Source organism: Plutella xylostella, chromosome 21 (genome assembly GCF_932276165.1).
Source record: "Plutella xylostella chromosome 21, ilPluXylo3.1, whole genome shotgun sequence".
Lineage (NCBI taxonomy): Eukaryota > Metazoa > Arthropoda > Insecta > Lepidoptera > Plutellidae > Plutella > Plutella xylostella.
The window spans coordinates 9211920-9235109 of NC_064001.1; the positions used below are offsets into that span (position 1 = coordinate 9211920).

Consider the following 23190-nt stretch of genomic DNA (forward strand, 5'->3'; position numbering starts at 1 on the left):
ATGAAGCTAGCTCTCAGTCAAAATTATGTAATAAACATAATAAATAGTGATTGTATAAATCTAACTTCAAAAGAGACCATTGTAAAATTAGAAATAAGTATTTTACAAAATTGATGAAGTGCGAGTATCTTGTAAGTTAGATAATACAAAATATTAATATGTTACTTAACAGATAAGGTGAACATAATATAGAAAATCAAGTTGCCATCTTGTAACTAGTCATAATACATTATACAAGTAGAACCTACAGATATTTTTTTATGGATATAAAACATTGAGATAATAGGTACAATGTGAATTAATATACTGTGGTTAAATGATAATAATGTAAATAGATTTAAACATGTTCTGATACAGAAAATTATGATGTTGTGACTAATAAGTACTTAGCTTTAATTAAGTTTAAGTTAAATTAGTCTGATTAGGTTTTTCTGGGTTTTCCCTAATCCTAGCAACAAATGTTGGACCATGAATTGTAATATCTCCCAGCATATTTTACAGGGTTTATACGTTTCGCTAATAATTTGTAATTTAGAGTAGAGTAATTTTTGAGGGGGCGTGTTAGTATTTGTAAATTATTTGGCAAAAATCACTTGCTTGAACCTAACCACCCTAAGCCTATATAAGCAGCTACAGACGCTGACCGACTCTCTTTCTGTTACAACGACATTCAATATGGCGGACGTATACCTTCAAAAATAATATAAATTTATTATAAGAAAATTAACGCCGATTAAACGAATATCTTTCTACAAAGCGTTAAACTCTGTTTCACTATTTTGTCCTAAATGATCCCCAAAAACCAACACAACCAACCCCACTCGGAGTTACATAATACGGGGGCAGCTGGGTTGGGCTGCATTCGGGAAGCTTCGCCACAATACAGGGTGTTGCAAAAAGGATATTCTAAGCCGAAACCTAATTTTTAAATTCTGATTTCAGTTTCGGGCTTAGATATACCATGCTGCACATGTAGGTTTCGGCTTGGTATACCCTTTTTGCAACACCCTGTATAATTATGCCCTTCGGCAATTCATCAACTCGACATAGCTCGTCCCGCCCGCCTGTGATGACGTAAAGAGTAAAAACGTGATCACAGAAGGTAAAACCGATGAAATTCTCGATTATCCTCAAATAAATCCACATGATTGTCCTGTTGATAAACAGGTTTGTGGTTGAACTTGTTGGTCGACAAGGCTACTCATCTCAAATCAGTGTAAATCGGGGACTCCAGAAGAATGGTATTCCATTATAAAATTGTGATAGTGTTAGTGACAGGTATGAATATGAATAGTATTAACCTTAGATTCTTTGTAAGGGTAAACTTTCACCAAACGGTATCCATACTATACAAAAAGTGGACGATTGCCTTTATCCAGATAAAAACACAATTCAGAGTTAAAACACTTTTTTTCGCGTAACACTTTGTGTTTTGTATGTATCTCCAGTTTGTAGTTAGTCCAGCCTTTACTGGACATCTGCTGTAGACATAAATAGCCCTAATATATGATACTGATAAATGTAATGAACGAATATTGTATTAATCTTTGCAGTATGTTTGGTGAAATGCAGTCTTTCAAAAGACCTTAATCACGACATTCGCAACTATAAGGAAAAGTCGGTAAGATTTATATGTAACTAGCTGTTCCCGCGCGCTTCGCTTCGCCTTAAAAAGTTTTCCCGTGGGAATTCCGGGATAAAAAGTAGCCTATGTTCTTTCCCAGGGTCTAGACCGTATGTATGTCGCAGGCATTTTGTAAGATCTCGCCGTTTACATACGGCGTCGGCAGTTTACAAACACTCGCTGTTTTGTAATATGCCGAAGGCAAAATGTAAATTGCCGTGTCATTTTATAAGATGCCAAAACATTTCATTGACAATCCATACGCCGTTTACATAATGCCGCGGCAAATTGAAGAATTTAGTTCTGGTTCTTACCACGCGCGGCGCTGTTGATCACGACAATGAAAATGGCGTCAAGTAGTGGTTCTGTGACTCAATAAATACTCAAAACAGTGCAAATATTGCAAGTGTAGAAGCATTTTCACCAAATAATTGTGACTTTAAAGTCATTTATTACAGTTCAGGAGCAGTAAAAAGACCGTAGACAAACGACAAAGATTTTGAGGTTATCCCGCACCTAAAAACTACTACGTTATCCATAGATCCCGGTGTACGGAGGACACATGCAAGATATTAATTTAGAGCTTCATAAATTGTTTAGTAAAGGGTTTAGCGTTTTCCTAAGTTTAATGCTTTCGAGCACCAGTGTTTGTTTTTATCTGGAAATGCCTAGTTTTATTGTTCTGTGTAGGTATATGACTACGTTTTTTATTTAAATGTATCTTTTTATTAAATATTTGAACTTATGTAGTACCTGCTTCTGCTAAGGTACCTACTTTAGAAAATAAAAGTAAAAAGTCTTACTTGAAATCCTGAAATAAACTCAGATTTTTCCATTTGTTTAAAGCTCAAACTGTGTTTTATCATGGTCACCCTAAAACTTCAATTTACATCGAAATCAGAACGATTGAACGAGTTATCAATATGCCTTCGGCAAATTACAAAACAGCGAGCGTTTGTAAACTGCCGACGCCGTATGTAAACGGCGAGATCTTACAAATTGCCTGCGACATGTATATTAAATTTCATTCAAACCCGTTCAGAAGTTTTGGCGTGAAAGAGTAACAGACAGACAGACAGACACAGTTACTTTCGCATTTATAATATAAGTTAGGATTAGGATTAGGATAAAGTGCTCGACTTGACATTATAAACGTAATTTTAGTAAAAACCTATTCTGATGTATTATTTGAAGATGTCTGAATTATACCTAATTTTAAATGGAGAATTTATACCTCTACAAACAACAGTCAAGTTCATAGAAAATACAATCCTATGTTTTCATCTATTTGCAGAGCAGTGATATTGGCATCATTCGAAGACCTCGTGGATATGGCTCCCACCACTATGACCCACATGTACACAACACCCACCAACACCCTGTACAGCCTGTAAAGTACCCACCAAGTATTTCTTCTTAAAGGTTCTTTCAGTAGTTGTTCTAAGACAAAAAGCCTTCTGTTACAATCTCTTCTTCACCTGTAATGTATGATGCCAACACCATAACTGCAACTTAGTTCGACGTTACAGCCATTTTCTTTTAAATAATGCAACTTTCTTAAAATCCAATTCTAGTTAAAACTAAAAAGTTAGAATCTGAAAACAAAATTACATGAGCTTTCTAATTTTACTATTTCATACTTTAACCGGAACGACACGCATAAAATTTCGCCCAGTATATTCTTATTATGTTGCAGATAAACGTCTATTATCATCATTCTGCGCAGACGCATACTTGGCGCTACACCGCTCCGGTCCCAGTACATGGGCATTTCGGGCACGCACCGCAACCTTCAACACCCCATGTTCCACATTCAGTAAGTACCTAAATACCTCATAGTTGTTGAACTTTTTTAGTATCTTACTTACCTAACAAAATTGTAATTATATTACGGAAAAGAAACAAGAAACTTGAATCAATAATTATATACCTTAGTACACTTATTATTATATGACTGTGTAGTTTCTCTTCCCCCAGATTTAAAATAAAGGTACCAGACCTTAGTAAAAGAATCCTAGTATGAATTGTATGAAATAAATCATTAAAATTTATTTCAGTACTACGATTTACCTTACAAAACAGAAGATTATGATTTTCCTGAACAAGACACTGTTGTTCACGAAGATGAATATTACCATGAACCACCACCATCACAAGTAAGCTTAGCATTTAAGTAAGTATAAACAGAGTCTTGCAAACATGAAATAAAGTAAGTGAAAGGAAGGTGACTCACTCCCTTTCTGCTTACTGTACCAATTTTGCAATACCTGTATGTATTGGTGAAGTGTCAATAGATCTTAACCCTCTAGGCATAATTATATTTAAAAATACTTCCATTGTTAATTTACAGATGAACATTTTTTTTGACGCTGCTCATAGAATACCAACAGACATAAAAACATTTATTCAAGACTTCCATAAAACAAATTTAAATGATGATGATATTTTAAAATTTAAACAAACAAATACATATTTTGAAAATTCAGATGAATTAAAGAAGCATAATATTGCCACTCAATCTAGTGATGAACGACTACAAACTACAACGGTAACATTATTCTTGCATGCTCATGCTTATATTAACTACCTATATACAGTATATACAACAAGAAAGTGATAAAGGGTTTTGAATAAAGGGATGATGTATGATAATGGTGCTCCGTTGATTATTGTTTAACTTTAATCAAGATCATTCAGTTATGATTCCTAAAATGCATATTTTGTTTTACAGGTTAACACTTGTCGTGAAAACTTACAGACAACTACTCCAAGCATAAACACCAACGGTAATAATGATAAGAGTGATGTAAGTTCAGACCGTGCGAGAGATGATAGCAATAGTGAACCAGTAGACGGACGAATGCAAACATTTACGGTAAAATTTATTTAGATTATATGTATTTGATTGAAAAGAAGTATATTAAATAACATTTCAATTATCTTTATCACAAATAAAATAGCCGACGAAAATTTATTTCAGACAACAACAATACCGTCTACAGAAGAAACAAGTGAACAAGACAGAATACTATTAAAAAATATTCCATCAGAAACTGAAAACTCAACGACGACTGGAGGGTTCGCAGTTCGTTTGCAAGATGTTTTCTCCAATGAAATATTACCCACTGACCCTTGCACACCTTATAATCCTGAAACACCTGATTTCTCCGCGAATGGACTAAAAACAAACCAAATCAGTGAGTATTTGAGCCCCATCGGCATGGCAAGAATACATAGGATGCCTGGCCACCAACTGCTCTGGAAGGTAGAGAGCGGGATAAATGCCTTCATATCGTGTAATTACACCTTATCCATGCAGTCCGCCTTAATTACCTTATATTTAGTAAGATACTTTCAACTTCTAAGCAGTACCTAGTTAAATTGAGAATTTACAGCAGTAGTTATTATGTTTTAGAGAAAATGTTGTCCCTCCTTGCAAACGGTTTTATTTTATTTTTAACGAAACTTAAACATCCTTACTCATCTATAATTATAATGGAGTGTAGGTATTTACTCTAAACGTAGACCAGGTATAATTTAATCTCAATTACAATTTCAGAGTGTCGAGAATTTATATGGGGTATACGGAAAAATATAGAGAAGGAAACTAGAAAATTAAAATGCAAGTACTTACCATTACTTTTAGTAAAAAAGGGAATAAATTTAATGAATAAATCTGTCCTAGCATCTTAAAGTATAGCTTCAAGCGACAACTTCCTCAATCCTCCTTGATTTTAGGTGAAGCACACAGAGCAGAGGAATCACGTAAACAAGGCTTACTTCTCGGTTCTGCATTCGCTTACGGGGGAAGATCCACAGCTATTGGAGAATTTCCCCACATGGTAAGTGACACACCCGAAATACCCAACCATAGGTTATTTTCTCCTTTGCAATAAACTAACTTTAAGCTTGATCCCATTGCCATCCGTCGAGCACATCCGAGATTGGAGGACAAAAATAAATCTGTGTTAACATTTAAATTACCAGGGCGCCATAGGTTGGAGAGCGGCTGATCCAAACGCTACTGCGTGGGTGTTCAAGTGTGGCTCCACACTGATCAGCCCCAAGTTTGTGCTGACGGCCGCTCACTGCACGCACATCCCTATAGACTCCACCATCGCTGAGTCTGAACCAAAGATTGTGAGACTAGGGGACAAGAATATTGTATCTGGCGTAAGTTTTCTTTACTTACTTATTCCCAATCTCCGCTGGGGAGCAAAGGGCTGAAGTGAAGTGCCACCATTCTTTACGATCTTGGGCCGGCTCAGAGACATTCGCCCAAGACATCCCCGCCTGGCCCATTTCCTTTTTGACAGAGCGCTGCCATGTCTCTCGCGGTCAGGTATGTTTTCATTGCACCCTGACAAATCAAAATACTTAATAATTAATTATTACCTCATTTCTTACCTACCTTAGTGTTTTGCTCCAGCTACATATTTTTCATTTTGTATGTACTGATATTCATTCTTTTAGGTTGCAGCTTACGACGTGGAGATTCTTCGATCTATTGTTCACCCTATGTACGAATCTCCTAAGAAATACTACGATATAGCTCTTATCGAGCTAAGCAGGGAGGTGGGGTTTACCAATGGCATCCGACCAGCATGCTTATGGAATGATTTTGAAACAAATAGTCTTGAAAATACTACAGTGACAGGCTGGGGAGCTGTTGATAAAGGTAATATTTTCTAGGAATATAATAAATATTTAATCTACGAGTACATTAAAGGCATCATCTTCGGTCATACTTACTGTGCTACTTCTGGGCAAAGAGCTATCCAAAGGAGTGCCACAACACCCCATTGACTGCCCCGCTTATCCAGCTATTACCGGCATCCGGTTTAATATCCTGTAGGTTGGAAGTCTTTGACTTTGAAAATTTGACCTATGTGTATTATCAACTGAATAAGCCCTACTTGTGTTCAATACACCGAATAAACTATTTTCTTAATTATTTACAGTGAGATTTTCAATCTCTCCAGAGCTGCAAGTGGTGAATATTGACGTGATAGACTCTGTGTCTTGCGATCGTCTGTTGAGAAGGTACTGCAACAGGAACTTCTGCGGAGTGCAGGAGCACCAAGTGTGCGGCGGAGTGCTGGCTGGAGGCATCGACTCCTGCCAGGTGAGTGCACAACTCTCCCCATCATCTCTCACCAGACTTTTGTTTGATTTGTCGGTGCCTATAGACCGTTCCACGCTTTTGATTCCCGCATTCCCGGTGTATTAAACGGGCGATGCCAGGAAATCACAGACCTCTTCAGATGAGACCGTTACCACGATTACCCAGCCTGACCTGGCTTAGTCTGACCTGTTATTACTCAGGCCCGCCGAACCCACCCTCACACGCATTTAGATTGATTTCTGAAGAAAAGTAAAATCCTATGTCGACATCATGCCTTCATTTGTTTCTTATGTTTCTGAAGTTTGTTTTCGTTCCCAGGGTGACTCCGGGGGTCCGTTCCAGGCGGAGCTGCCCCTGCCCGGGGGCACGGGGGGGCACATGCACCACGTGTTCGGGGTCACGTCGTTCGGCGTCGGCTGCGCGGAGCCGAACACTCCCGCCGTCTACACGAGGGTCTCCGCGTTCGTCGATTGGATTGAGAGCATCGTTTGGTGATCGATTGTAATTTTAATGGATTCGATAATAAACTGTTCAAATTGTGAAGTTGTATTTTTTCTTCGTAGTTTTTTTAGTTGTAGATTAACTCGAGCCGCAAACACAGTGAAATGTTTTAGTATATGATTATGTACATACTTTACACACAACAAGCAAACGGGCCGTTGACTGGTAAATAATAAGTAAGTACATTTATGACAATATCGAAAGCCATTGTCGTTTCGTGCTTGCTTTTTCACGTTTTAAAAAAATCTAATTTACTTAATTATTGAATTGAACTCGTATTGTTTACGTCACGGTTCAGGCAACATTACTTGAATGATTATCCTCAAACAATTAATGTGCTCCGTACGTGCGAGAGGGAAGTATACAGAATTACATCAAATTTTCCTGTTTTAAACTGGTTTTTGAACTTGCCAAAGGCAGGCAAGCATCCTCATATCAAAACAGTGTAAATCTTAAAGCCCGCAAGAATGGTATTCAATCATAGATTGTCGAAAGTACTCGTACTCGTGACAGGTATGCATGAATTGTGTTCAAGGCAGTTAACTACTGATTCTAAAATATAGAGCTTGTATTGTATCTATCAGTCTTGGATACAGTAGACCTCACGAGCTCATTATATTTTTATTTGAATGTGATTTCGGTCTCCCGTGTTTTACAAACGAGTCGAAAAAAAACTTTTTCTTACCGTTTACATACTTACGTTGTTTTACAGTGTTTCTAGTCCAGTTCTGCCTTTCAAAAGACCTTCTTCATCAGGAAAAATCAGTAAGTTTATATTATAGGTATCTTTATCTTCAATGTGTTTTATATATTAAATTCTTTAAATATGTTTTGTATTTGCGTAAATTACAATCATTTTCATTGATTTTACAGTACAGTGATGACAGCCTAATTCGAAAAACTCGGGGATACGGGTCCCACCACTACGACCCACCACGTGAACACTACACTCACGAGCACCCTGTACAGCCGGTAATGTATTGTTTTGAACTATTTTCATATTTTTTAAAAATATTGGTAGCAACAGAATTAATTAAAATATAAAATAACACATTGTTATGATTTGTAGATAAAAGTTAATTGGCATCAGTCGCAGCTGCACACATGGGGATATCATGCTGAACCTTCTGGACCTCATATACCATATCCAGTAAGTAATATCATAATTATTATCATCATTATACACTCATGGGCAATGAAAAAGTTCCACTCACAAAAGGCCGACACCAAACGACCCCAATTTTTTCAAAGATTTAATAAAAAGTTCTAACAAAATATTACCGTTTTCATTTGGTAATATCCTGATCCTCTGTTCAATGTACTTCAATGTTGCAGAAGGCGGCATTTAGCTAGCCTTTTTTGTTTAGGAGTAATTTGGTGATTTTCTCAGGGGAAACTTTTCATTGACCGTGAGTGTATAATACTTAGGTGTTAAACTTATTACCCATACAAGAGTTACTTAATTTTTTAAATTACTGCTCCTGGTTCATTATTTCACACAGTCATGATTCATGATTGCAATACTTTAAACAAAGTTAATATTACAACGTAATGATGAAATGTGGGTTGGTATTTAGACCATTAATATTTTTTCAGTTCTACGATTTACCATCCGAATCACAAGATTTTCATTTTCCTGAAAAAGAAACAGTTCCAGAAGATGCACATGACAATGAACCGACATCACGGCCGCCGGTCAGTTTGGTTTTTCATTCTTTAGTACCAATTTCTCCACAGTGGGTTAGAGCATAACCAGGGATTATTGCTTGACTTTTGACAAATCTGTCAAGAATTTAATATGGAGATTACGTATAATTGATCAACCTTTCCCTGGTTACTATTTAACCGACTATTGTGAAATTGGAGTCTACCTACGTTTAAAGTATAACATCTTTAAAATACATTGTAAATTTACAGGTGAACAATTTTTTCGATGCTGCTCATAGAATACAAACAAAAATAAACGCATTTATTCAAAACTTCCATAAAACAAATATGAATGATGACGATATTTTAAAATTTAAACAAACAAATACATATTTTGAGAATTCAGATGAATTTACGAAGCATAATATTGCTACTCAATCAAGTGATCAAAGACTACAAACAACGACGGTAACACTAGTCTTGCATGCTCATGCTTATATTATAATATATATACAACAAGAAGATGATAAAGGGTTTTGAATAAAGGGGTTATGGTTATGGGTTAGTGGTGCCCCGTTGATTATTGTTTAAGTTTAATTAAGATCATTCAATTATATTTTCCTACAATGCATATATTAATTTGTTTAACAGGTTAACACATTTCGTGAAAACTTACAGACAACCAGCACTCCAAACATAAACACCAACGAAAATAATGATAAGAGTTATGTAAGTTCAGACAGAGCGAGAGATGATCGCAATAGTGAACCAGTAGACGGACGAATGCAAACATTAACGGTAATTTTTTTTTAAATATTTTATAATAATTTGTATTCGACTGAGTACATTACAAAAAAAATAAAAATGATGTTAATCAAAAATAAAATAGCCAACGATAATTTATTTCAGACAACAGCATTACCGTCTACAGAAGAAACAAGTGAACAAGACAGAATACTATTAAAAAATATTCCATCAGAAACTGAAAACTCAACGACGACTGGAGGGTTCGCAGTTCGTTTGCAAGATGTTTTCTCCAATGAAATATTACCCACTGACCCTTGCACTCCTTATAATCCTAAAACACCTGATTTCTCCGCGAATGGACTAAAAACAAACCAAATCAGTGAGTATTAAACTCATTGGCATGGCAGGAATACCTACTTACGATGCCTTCATAATCTTTATACACAAATCATTTTTAGTGACAGATTTTGTGCAAATACATTGATGGGATTTCACCTTATCTATGCAGCCCGCCTTAATAATATACTTTGTGAGATTCTTTCAACTTCTTAGAAGTACCTAGGTAACTAGAGTATTTACAGCATTGGTTATTATGTTTTAGAGAATATATTGTCCCTCCTTGCAAACTTGAGGTCTTATTTTATGTAAACAAAACATGAACATCGTTGCCCATCTATCATTTTAATGGAGTACTTAAATATATTTACTATAATAATCGCAATTAAAATTTCAGAATGCCGAGAATATATTTGGAGTATGCGGAAAGATATAGAATTGGGGACTAGATATTCAAAATGCAAGTACCTACAATTTATTTTTAGTAAAATAATATATTTTTTACGCTTTTATCAGTAGAGTGTGCACCACATGTCGATGGTGCAGCGGGCCAGGGTTGCCTCATGACACTACGTTTGACTGTATTTACTCTTGGGAATAAATCTACCTAATAGTATAGCTTCAAACGGCAACTTCCTCAATATTCCTTGATTTTAGGTGAAGCACAAAAAGCAGAAGAATTGCGTAGACAAGGCTCAAAGATCGGTTATCCAGCCGCTTACGGGGGAGTTCTTACATTTGATGGAGATTTTCCCCACATGGTAAGTGACATACCCAATATAACTTACCCAACAAAGCCCAAGGTTTATATAATATATTTATAAATTATTTTGTTCTTTGCAATGATAAATATACGATTAGCTTCATCCCATAGCCATCCTTTGAGAACATCCGATATTGGAAAAAAAAACTGTGTTAACATTTAAATTACCAGGGCGCCATAGGTTGGAGAGCGGCTGATCCAAACGCTACTGAGTGGGTGTTCAAGTGTGGTTCCACACTGATCAGCTACAAGTTTGTGCTGACGGCAGCTCACTGCACGCACATCCCTGTAGACTTCACCATCGCTGAATCAGAACCCAAGATTGTGAGACTAGGGGACAAGAATATAATCTATGGTGTAAGTTTTCTTTGCAACATTTTAAAGTGAATCTACTACCTATTTCCATTCACTCACTTTGAGAAAAGATAGATTTGTCAGCATCGAAAATAATTATTAATTATGAACCTCATTTCACACAGATGTTTACAGAAAATGTATAGGTTGTTATGCCAAGATTAGATTGTACATTAGTTTTGATCTATGTGAGAGACTGGTGTCCGTTCTAGGAGACCTGTTTGACGGATTACCAGCCTCTCCTACTCTGAACCATGTGGAATGACTTTATATTGTACCTTAGTGTTTTCGCTCCAGCTGGATATTTTTCATTCTGTATGTTCTTTTAGTACGCACGTTTCGACGTGGACATTCTTCGATCTATTGTTCACCCTATGTACGAATCTCCCAAGAAATACTACGATATAGCTCTTATGGAGCTAAGCAGAGAGGTGCTGCGTTTTAGTAATGTCATCCGACCAGCATGTTTATGGAATGATTTTAACACAAATAGTCTAGAAAATACTACAGTCACAGGCTGGGGTGCTGTTGAAAAAGGTAATATTTTCTCAATTATGTAGGTTTCGGCTTGGTATACCCTTTTTGCAAAACCCTGTATAGTCAAATCATAATAGACGAGTTTATTAATGGCATAATCATCTGGGCAAAGTTAAATTTCTGGGCAAAGAGCAATTCAAAAGAGCGCCAGAACACTTTTTTGTCCGCCTTGCTTATCCAGCCATTACCGGCATCCATAGGATCTAGTGGGTTGGAGGTCTAAAAACGCTATGTTTACAAGTTGCTTATTTGTATTATCAACTGAAAAAGGCACTTGTGATCAATGCACCGAATAAACTATTTTCTTAATTATTTACAGCGAGATTTTCAATCTCTCCAGAGCTGCAAGTGGTGAATATTGACGTGATAGACTCTGTGTCTTGCGATCGTCTGTTGAGACGGTACTGCAACAGGAACTTCTGCGGAGTGCAGGAGCACCAGGTGTGTGGCGGCGTGCTGGCTGGGGGCATCGACTCCTGTCAGGTGAGTGCACAACTCTCCCCATCATCCCTCACCAGACTTTTCTAAGGAGCGCCACCATATCACTCTTTCGCCTACGGTTTATCCACGGTTTGATTAGTCAGCGCCTATAGGCCGTGCCACACTTTTGATTCCCGGTGCATTGAACGGGCGATGTCAGGAAATCACAGACCTCTTCATGTGCGACCATTTCTCCTGGCCTGGCTTGGTCTGACCTATGATTAATCAGGCCTGTAGATCCTACCCTCACATGTACTTAGAGTGATTTCTGGAGAAAAGTAAGATCCTATGTCGACATCATGCCTTCATTGTATGTAAAGTACGTACATAATAATTTGTTTCTTATGTTTCTGAAGTTTGTTTTCGCTGCCAGGGTGACTCCGGGGGTCCGTTCCAGGCGGAGCTGCCCCTGCCCGGGGGCACGGGGGGGCACATGCACCACGTGTTCGGGGTCACGTCGTTCGGCGTCGGCTGCGCGGAGCCGAACACTCCCGCCGTCTACACGAGGGTCTCCGCGTTCGTCGATTGGATTGAGAGCATCGTTTGGTGATCGATTGTTATTTTAATAGATTCGATAATAAACTGTTAAAATTGTAAAGTTGTATTTTTACTACCGCAAGGGAGTACATTAGTACAAGGCGTGAGTGCGTGTTTTTTTTTTTATTATTTTTTATTTTTACTAGTGGTTAACTCGAGCTACAAACACAATGGAACGATATATAATATACGATTATGTATGTCTAGGAACCTATTTAACATAATTATAATGTACCTACCGTCTACACGAGGATGTCCGCGTTTGTTGATTGGATTGAGATGGTGGTTATTATTTAAAATTTATAATAAAGAAAGGCAATCTAAAAGGTTTAGTTGTACTATTTTGTTTTTAACAAGCCTTGTGGCAGGTCAATGCAACTTAGGTGATGAAATTTCATCCTGATTTTTGTGTGACTGACAAGAAATAAAGATTGCAGAGTGCACAGTCCTCCTCTCTAAGTTTCCTAACGTTATTATAAACTAACTTATGAACTTAACACATATTTATTGGTTTTTTATATATTCTTCGGCATAGCAGTCAGAGTCACTAACCAAAACACCATTCGGTCGTTTAACTAAAAACATCAAACAGGTCTATCACGTTTCGTATTCAGACGACTGTGGAAGTATTAGATTTAAGGAAAATGTAGTGATGTTCTTTTACTTAACTTGTACTTAATACATAATATTTGTAAAACAAAATAACATCACAAAATTTTCTCAATTTTCCTTTTTCTTACAAAACACATTAGGTACTTATAAAAGAAAATTATTGCAATAATTTTAAGCTAGTTAAAGTCGGTCTTTAACAAAGCTTCGCCTTTGATGTTGTAGGAGCATAAAATTTTCGTCATACCACCCTAGATTTTAAGGCAAATTTCGTCGAAATAGTTTCCTTTAGAAAGCTACTTACTATTATTATCTTTACCGCGGTTGGAAGAGGGAGATAATATGAGTAGGGTGGCCACAAACAACTGAGATAATTTTCATTTTACAATATTGTAGAGTTGCGTATCCATAAATATAAGTAAGTGTGTTATGAAAAATTTGTAGAGCTTTTATGTATTCAGCTACTGAAAATTTTTGAACAATGCAAACTATGGGACTGTGCCGGTTGGCAATGGTCGAGTCCTGGTTGAGAAATATATCTGTTGCTGTTGTTGTGTAAACAGAGGTGTAAGTATATAAAACCTATATTCAATGTTAAAAGGTTCCATTCGAGAGAGCCAGATGCAGACACCTCCACAAAGAATACCTCTAGAATATAATTGTCCTATCTTCTTCAAACGCGCTTCTTACGCCTTCCTTCAGGTCTCATTTCCAACACTTGTCCTATATTGATCCCATATTGTGGTCACCGTACGAAGCAGTAAAGAAAAGCCAACGGGTGCTAATGAAGGTATTGTTTACTCTCATCGTAACGGCGGAACTGCCACAATTACTAAACGCTTAAGCGTAAGAGCGCATATACAGCTCTTTAAATCCTAATTGATATTAGAAACACAAAAGTTTGAATGGTTGGATGGAAAATCGACCCGTGTTTGTCCCAGCGAAAGCGGTGGAAGCTCAGTCAGGTTCGAATCCTGGCGCTGACATGTTCCAATGAGTTCTTTGGAATTTAAGTACAATGTATACCATCGCTCTTACGGTGAAGGAAAACATTGTGAGGAAACCTTCACATCTAGATTCTAGATTCTAGATGTGTACTCTAAGTGCATTGTACTCATTAAAAAACGACAATATTGCTCGCGACCTATCTCGTGAGTACAAATGTATACCGAAAAGCGGGTGACTCTCCTCTGACTACTCCTTCCGGGATTACAGTCGTGAGCATATGTATGACTGTATGTATGTACCTATGTGTGTTTGTCCCATTACACTCAGTGCAGAAATATTTATTCGAAAGCGACAACTAAGAACAGTATTCAATAAGGCAGCTCACTCCAGACAGTCGCGTAATCTTCCATTTGCAGCGAGATCCGTCTGTAGTGGGAACAAATAGGTGCTGTCTATGTGAACTTACACCCTGATCCCCAGTTTTATTGCAATGTAAAGAAACTCTTGAGAAAAATGTTGTGTGCTTTGCTTAAAATCGCTTACGTTACGATTGATACTTAGATGGTAATCGTAACATTATTTTAATGGCATGTTATGACCACACGTGGAAAGATTGATGTTTTATATTGGTACAGAGAAAGTAAGTAAGAAAATATAAAACAGATAGTACAATTATTTTTTCCTCACTTCCATCGTAATGCATATTTTTTAACCGCGGAAAGAAAAAGGGGTAAGTATTAGGTCCTTACTAGGGTTTCTGCTCGAGAATTCTCGAGCTCGAGAAGATTCGAGAAATTCGGCTTGGTTCGAGACGAGAAAAAAATCTGAAGACTCGAGAATTTCTCGAGCCTTGAGATAAAAATTTAAGAATATTCAATTCGAATTTTTCTGCGCCGCGTAACAACATACCATGCGCGTGTATAATAATTTATTATGTTTCATCTTCATTTAAGCTAGTGCCGTACTGATAATACCAATGAATGATTAAAAGATAACGTAGTAATAGTTATACGTACTATTTCTTAGTTCAGGTGGACCAAAAGAAGTCATCCGATGTTGTACGGCTCTCATTATTTTTCAAAATGAAAAACTTCGTTTTTTTTTTGATTAGGTATGTTTATTTGAACCTTTACGATTTTATTGATAAAATCGAGAAGATGATATCGGCCAAATAGGCGCCGTCACAATTGATTGCCATACGGGCTCGTTTTATGGCATTCCTCATCACTTCAGCGAAAACTTCGGGCGAGAGATTTTTGCACTCGTGTCGAATGTTGTCCTTAAGGACTTCCAGAGACACGGGCTTATTCACATAAACACGGGACTTCAAAAAACCGCATAAAAACGGTTAAATCGGGCGATATTGCAGGGAAAAATGACAGGTAAAACGAAAAAAAGGCGACCCAGAAACAGAATATACACAATTATTCCGCGTTCTTGGGGAGTATATCACTCCACGGCTTCTGAATTTGTATTCTGCATTTGTCTAGTCCACCAATATCAAAACTGATTTGAAATTGGCGGCCATTTGCACAAATGAGAGCAACTTTCAATAGGGTGATTACTTTTGGTCCACCTTGTACTAGTAATTAGTAGCTAGCTAGACAGCAAATTATGAGTATTGGTAAAGTATTTTCATTGTGATTAAGTTGACAAAGTAAAAAAAATGAGATTTTGTGCTTTTTTTTCTAAATTAAGGCATTTTTCTAAAGGTCTTCTTAGAAAGGCTCGAGACTCGAGAAGACTCGAGAATTTGGGCTCGAGAATTCTCGAAGCTCGAGAACGAAAACAGGTCGAGAAATCAGAAACCCTAGTCCTTACATATGAAATTGGCGTTTTCTATAGGAGGAACATAAAGTCGTTTTTTTTTTTAAATGAAATATATTAAATTAATCAAAGTATGTATGTACCATTGCTATGTATGCACTTTTGCCATCTCATAGGTAGTTCATTGATCCCCTTACTAAAAAAACCATTCGGGCGGGAATCAATAAAATCTTTGAAGGCGGTTTGGACTGCCCCATCGGAGTTGAATTTTTTTCCTTGCAAGTAGTTATCCAAATTGCGAAAAAAATGGTAATCTGTTGGAGCAAGGTCCGGAGAGTACGGTGGATATCTAAGACATTCTAATTGAAGCTCCTCTAATTTGGTAGCCGTCTGTTATGCAGTGTGTGGTCTAGCGTTGTCCTGAAGCAGCAGTGGCCTAGAGCGATTGACCAGCCTCGGTTGTTTAGCAGCTAGCTTTTCCATCATGGTTTGCAGTTGCTGACAATAGATATCTGCCGTAATCGTCTGGCCAGATTTAAGAAAGCTGTAGTGAACGACACCGGCACTAGTCCACCAAACACTTACAAGCAACTTTTTTTAGTCAATTTTCGCTTAGGGCAGGATTTGGCTGGTTCGCCAGGGTTCAGCCATTGCGATGAGCGCTTCCGATTATTTATTTATTTATTTATTTATTTATTAAGGAACACCAACAGCATACATATAGAACAATACAAAGGTATTTCTTATTATAAAATACTGATATGTATGCCTCATTATAGGTATCCACATCATTCTTAAACGATACTACAACACGATAAGTTAAGTACTTAATCTAAACTAAAGACTAACCTAAACTAAAGATTAACCTAAAAATGTGAAAGGTAACAGTAAAACATTAATACATTAATCTAACATAACAATGTGAGCAAAAAAGTAGAACAGAGATGTAGGTATGAACTATGAACCCAATAAATAAGATTGAACTTTTATTTTTATTTTGAAAAGAATTGTAGTAGTTTGGTTTTGAAACAGTTAAGGCTGTCGTGGAAGATGTCGAGACCATTCACTTGTGTATTCAAGCTGTTGTACTCTCTACACATTCTACAAACAGGAGAGGTCATACCCGTATTCGTTTTACAAAAAGGAAGGTCCAATATTTTATTTATAGGATACCTAGGGTAACGCGAGGGTACATTTAACGATATGGGTGTAAGATTCGAGACCGAGTCTATGTTATGGTTAAGAATTCTGTGCAATAGGCAGACATCCTGAATTATTCTTCGATCCCGCAAGGTACACATTTTAAAAAACTGCAAGCGAACATTGTACGGACTCCTATGTGATATATTTGGGGCAGAGAACGCTAATGACCGGGTGAACGCCCTTTGAATACCTTCAATCCTTTGGGATTGATTACTATAAAAGGGGCTCCAAGCAGTAGACGCATATTCGAGTTGACTGCGTACCAAAGAGTTGTAGAGTAAGATCTTACACGTAGGCGATTTGAATTTTTTCGTGTTTCTCCTGATAAAGCCAAGCATTTTTGCCGCTTTATTAACCACCGCATTGATATGCGAATCGAACTTCAGACTACTATCAATAAGCACGCCCAAATCTCGGATTTCGCTTACTTCCTCCAGCTGTCTGCCATTAAGGGTATATGTGGACGGTATGACATTTTTCTTTTTTGTGTATTTGATATGATAACATTTATCAGCATTCAAAACCATTGCATTGTCATTGCACCAACGTTTTATTCTATCCAAATCATGTTGGATGAGCATAACATCATTGTTGGAATTAACTTGGGCATATATTTTAAGGTCGTCAGCAAACAAAGAGAATTTACAATGACGAATTTCATTACAGATATCATTATAATCCATCACTCAAAGATTTGTTAAAAATCATCATCAAGGGAAGAGCCAAAACCGTAGCACATCTTTTAATAAACAATGGTGGAATTCCATCTGGCCCACTTCCTTTATATATGTCAAGTTGTTTAATTTTTTTTTAATACCTCTAATTCAGTAAAAACTAAACTACTGAGACCCGTACAGCTTGTCTTTCCTGAAAGGCTCTGAGCAGAATCCAACACAGTGTCTGAGCTGTACACCTTTGAAAAATTTTCAGCAAATAGGTTCGCTATAGCTGAACCTGTATTGGCTGCTTTATCATTCAACGTCATTTCAGCAGGTATAGAGGAACGATGATCTTTTGTATTTTTTATGTACTGCCAGAATTTTTTTGGATTACGACATATTTCGGATTCAATACCTAGTATATATTTGGAGTGAAGGTCGTTACTCATTTTAACACAACGATCTCTTACCAACTCGAACTCAACTCTATCCCTAGGGTTATTATATTTTTTAAGTTTCTTGCGTATCTTTCTCTTTTCTCGTAACAATCTGACCAAGGATTTGTTAAACCACGGCGGAAAATTCTGTTTTTTTGGTACCCTTTTAGGCGTGAACTTATGAATTGTATTGTTTACTTCAGTGTAGAAAATTTTCGTGATATCATCTATGTTATCATGACCTGAAAAAGTTTTAGTCCAGTCGACTTGCTTCAACTCTGTAATTATCGCATTATAATCTGCTTTATAAAAGTTGAGTTGAGGTATTGAGTTTGGGGTTAAATAATCAACTGATGAAGATGTTAGTTTAAAAAATAACGCAGGATGTCTACGATCTAGCTTACTTATTGGGTCCAATGACCTAAATACTTCGATATTTTGTTGCGTTGAGATAACAAGATCCAGTATTCTATCATCGTCATTGGGAATATTGTTGTATTGATAAAGGTTATTTAGAGAGATAAAATCAACCAGACTTAAACCAAGATTATTGCTGTAGTTAGATGGCACACAGAAAATACTGTCAACAGGTTTTGTCCATTTAATGAACGGCAGATTAAAGTCACCTACTATTATAACGTTCTCCACATGGTTCATTACATCATTAACATTATCTAAAAAGCAATTAAGTGTATCTAGTTTGACTGGGGGAGGCAAGTATACTACGCATATAGCGGTTTTAATTATAATATTATTATTGAGTCGCAATTGTAGTGATACCCACATATCTTCACATTTGCTTTCCCAAATTTGAACACGATGTGATACTATTTTGCGAAGAACAGCTATAAGCACACCGCCCCCGTCTCTCTTGGATTCACTTGAGCATAACCTGTCTCTACGATATACAATGTAGCGAGAGTCTATAAATTCGCCATTGTAGACACCAACATTCAACCAAGTCTCCGTCAAAACGATGACATCATAATCATTTTGTAGAATTTTCTGATAAATTATGTTAGTTTTAGTTCTCATGCCACACATATTCTGGTAGTATAACAAGAGCATTGCAAAATATAAACTAGGGGTAACATTCACAGGTTATTGAAAAAATATTATACTATTAATTTGAGACTATCTAAACTACGAATCTGGATAGCTTGGCTGGATTCCGTTTTTCTTGCAAGAATTCTGCCTCCGCGGACCCAAACAAATTTATAACCCATCTCTTTAGCTTTGTGCCGTGCTGCCGCATGTAGTGATTTATTGGCTGGGCTCAAATGTTCTGAGACATAGATGGGTACACGATTCCCGCCAATGCCAAGATGTTGTGAGCCGAGTTTATCTGTAGGGTTCTTCCTATTGAATGTCTGAACTGCAGCCAGGAGAGCGTCACGTACACCAGTGTCACGCAACTTGACGACCACAGAACGAGGCCTGTCTGCATTCTTATTCATCTTAGGTACGCGTGTGGCGGTCACGACGTCGCCGTCTTTTAGTTGGACGTTCACGGATTTCGCCAGCTGTAGAACCATATTCGGTAGTATTTCAGCGTTGTTCTCTGGTAGTCCATTCACTTCGACGTTGTCCTCCCTCATGTGCTGTTCCATTGAGTTTAATCGGTCAGACAGGTCCTTTACAGTGATTTGCAAGTCTGAGTTGTCTTTCTGTAGGTTTTTGATCTGTGTACATTTTTCATCAAGGCTTGACTTCATTTCCTCGTACATACTGTTATAGAAGGCAAGAGAGGCTTCAAAATGTGATACATACATGGTAAATTATCGTAGAGGATCCACTTTTCATCACAGGTAATGATTCGATTTAAAATTCCTTCATTATTGTGCCGGTTGAGTAACGTAACGCAGCAGTCGACGCTCGTTTGTCGGTTTGCTTCACTCAATTCATGAGGCTTTTTCACCTTCTCAATTTGCTTCAAGTGGATTAGAATAGTTTCATCACTAACACCGGAGCCTGCAGCTAACTCGGACGTGGTTTGCGATGGATCCGCTTCCACAATAGCCTTCAATTCTTCATTATCAACTTTGGTCTCCGGCCGTCCACGAGGCTTGTTCTGCAGGTCGAAATTTCCAGAACGAAAACGTTGGAACCAAAAACGCACTGTGTTTTCTTTTGCGACACCGTCACCATACACATCATTAATCCCTCGAGCCGTTTCTGCAGCACTGGTGCCACGGTGGAACTCATACTCGTAAATAACGCGATATTTCAAGTTTTCCATTTTGTAAACAGAGTGACACAAAGAAAAAAACAAATGAATTAGGGGGTTTGAAACACAAATGCATGAGTAAATAGCTGTATGAATTTGAATTTGGAATTCCTAACCATAAAGGTAATATTTGAGATCAAAGTGGCCAGTACGACAAAACGCCAATTTCATATGTAAGGACCTAAATTATGAGTTTAAAGTGTATGTTTGAATCTTTCTGTGGTAGCGTAGCTTCCAAACGGCTGATATTTTTTTTTTAGAATCGTCGGACTTTGATTTTTTTTACCTAGTTATATTTTTTTAAATCGGCTTAGCCGTACAAAAGTTATTCGACATAACTTAACGCCCGGTTTTTTTTCTGACATGTTTTCGCACTATTATTGGTATGCAGGATGCACGAATAATAAGAAATACTATGCTCTCTTTGTGTTTCAATATTGCTAAAATGGTCGACTAGCTACCAGGAGCTCATAGGATGCAATAGATTATGTTGACTCAGGTGTCCCGTCTCCAGACCATTACCGGGTCGAAAGAGCTTCATTTTTGTAACAGATCGGGGAAATAAAAACAAGATAGAAAGATGTTACTTTGTTGTACGACGGGTTCGAAAATAAATAGACCTACTTACTGTTTATTTTCATAACTATTTTGAATCAGAAAAATAAAAGTTGCCGACGTTTTAAACATTAAATCAAAAGCAAAAAACATATTTAAAATAACAAATACAATATAAATAGTATTTTACTAAAATAACTATAAATACCGTAGTAATAGTACCTATTTACGGTTCTTCTACCACAAAAATACGACGAATTTTACTGTTTAAAGAATAAATAGATGCAGACCTATTGAGATCCATCTCCTCTGTTTTGAAGACGGAAGTATATCAGATTAAATTTAATACATCTACCCGTTTCTTTATTCCAGCCAAGGCACAAAGCCTTATCCGGAACCGAAAGGATTATAATCACAGTGTAGTAAAACGGATTTTCATTATAAAAACGACAAAACAAATTCCCCTTTTACAGAGGAACGGAGGTACAGATAAGATGCAAGGAACCATCCCAGATAGCGATAACTCTCGTCTCGCGACCACGCAGGGAGCGAGATGTCAGCGGGCTGCAATATAATTTTGTAGAATGCGGTTTAATTGCTTTTGGTTTGTGTAGGTATATATTTAATTTAAAATCCTTTTTTTAATTTCTTTGTGTAACTTAGGTATAAAATACTAGAGCTACACTATAATTTCTCACCGTGGTGAAAAGTCTTTCAGTTGAACTGCTCAGGGTATGCCGAATGCCGAATGCCACAAATAAGGCAGTTACGGACGTATACAAAGTACACTCGGGAAGGCTCTTTCGTGCACCCCGCGCAGTGAAAGAAGGAAAGGCATTTATTTCGTTCAAGACACCAAATATATTTGTACAGAACTATAATGAAGATAAATGATGTAATGTATTTATGTATGTATCGTTTATATTGTACTAGCTGTTCCCGCGCGCTTCGCTTCGCCTTAAAAAGTTTTCCTGTGGGAATTCCGGGATAAAAAGAAGCCTGTGTTCTTTCCCAGGGTCTAGACCGTATGTATACCAAATTTCATTCAAATCCGTTCAGTAGTTTTGGCGTGAAAGAGTAACAGACAGACAGACAGACAGACAGACAGACACAGTTACTTTCGCATTTATAATATTAGTTAGGACTACCTATCCTCCTGACACCTGGCGTGCTATGAGTAGGACATTGAAAAAAAAATTAATATATAGTTTAAAAATACCTATATTAAAAGTTTTATGAAGTATCCCTGTTATTCCTTTAAAGTTTTATAAAGTACCTATCCCTTAAACAATTTGTTCTTTGACAAAGTGACAAAACAGTTCAGAAGTAATTTTTTTTAATTTAAAAAAAAATTAATAACAGTGTTTACATTTATACCTCTCGGGGTCAGGAGGCTATATGAAGATAAATGATAACAAAGATGGTAATAGTACCTAGTTCTTATTGCTAAGTTACAAAGTGTCCCGAACAACATGATCACCATCTTGACATAATAATGATAGAAGCATGTGACGGTGTAGAGCGGTGGTGGCGTAATGGATAAGGCCTCGTCCTCTCAATCGAGAGGCCGTGGGTTCAAATCCTGGCCTGTACCAATGAATTCTTTCAATTGTGTTTTCAATTAAGGATTTTAAGTACAATACCACGTGCTCTTACGGTGATGGAAAACATCGTGAGGAAACCTGCACATCTAGATTCTAGATGTGTATCCTAAGTGCATTGTTCTTATCCCAAAACGGCGATATGGTTCGCAACCTATCACGTGAGTACAAAATATGCAGCGAAAAGTGGGTGGCTCGCTTTGTGAGCCACCTCTCCCTACCCCTTCGGGGATTACAGTCGTGAGTGCATATGTGTAAGCATGTGACGCTGATTTGTTGATATTGCTTTACGTTAGTTCGGACTTACCACGCATAGGCAAACGCGGTGTGTCACAGGACTCATAGGTGGACATAGCATGGTTATAGTATTTTGCTTTGAAGACAACCTTAGACTGTCAACTGGTAGCAGCGGGGTGAGGAAGTTCGAGGATTGTTGTCTCGATGTCCAAGCACCGATATTCATTGAAAATGTTAATGTTTAAAGAATGTGCCGTATTGGCATGGTATATGCGGGGACATCTCACACACGGCCA

General features: G+C 37.3%; 2 protein-coding genes across 5 annotated transcripts; both read left to right on the plus strand.

Moving 5' to 3' along the window:
- Positions 1-1088: 1088 nt before the first annotated feature.
- LOC119693148 (serine protease Hayan) lies at positions 1089-7289 on the plus strand. 2 transcript variants are annotated; one of them, XM_048628491.1, is made up of 14 exons: positions 1162-1278; positions 1554-1621; positions 2919-3014; positions 3321-3440; positions 3682-3780; positions 3975-4172; positions 4356-4499; positions 4605-4821; positions 5184-5246; positions 5363-5466; positions 5612-5797; positions 6098-6302; positions 6586-6749; positions 7068-7289. In XM_048628491.1, exons 1-14 carry the CDS (start codon positions 1239-1241, stop codon positions 7242-7244), a joined length of 1881 nt encoding a protein of 626 aa, XP_048484448.1. In that variant the 5' UTR covers positions 1162-1238; the 3' UTR covers positions 7245-7289. The 2 variants fall into 2 exon arrangements, with proteins under 2 accessions (XP_048484449.1, XP_048484448.1); XM_048628492.1 differs by lacking the exon at positions 5184-5246 and having other exon boundaries at positions 1089-1278.
- Positions 7290-7637: 348 nt separating this feature from the next.
- On the plus strand, positions 7638-12712 carry LOC119693149 (transmembrane protease serine 9). Of its 3 annotated transcripts, none has more exons than XM_048628494.1 (14): positions 7638-7763; positions 7963-8015; positions 8124-8222; positions 8320-8400; positions 8847-8945; positions 9168-9365; positions 9576-9695; positions 9807-10023; positions 10378-10440; positions 10638-10741; positions 10915-11100; positions 11427-11634; positions 11954-12117; positions 12488-12712. In XM_048628494.1, exons 1-14 carry the CDS (start codon positions 7718-7720, stop codon positions 12662-12664), a joined length of 1815 nt encoding a protein of 604 aa, XP_048484451.1. In that variant the 5' UTR covers positions 7638-7717; the 3' UTR covers positions 12665-12712. The 3 variants fall into 3 exon arrangements, with proteins under 3 accessions (XP_048484451.1, XP_048484450.1, XP_048484452.1); XM_048628493.1 differs by having other exon boundaries at positions 7640-7763; positions 9549-9695; XM_048628495.1 differs by lacking the exon at positions 9168-9365 and having other exon boundaries at positions 7640-7763; positions 9549-9695.
- Positions 12713-23190: the final 10478 nt, after the last annotated feature.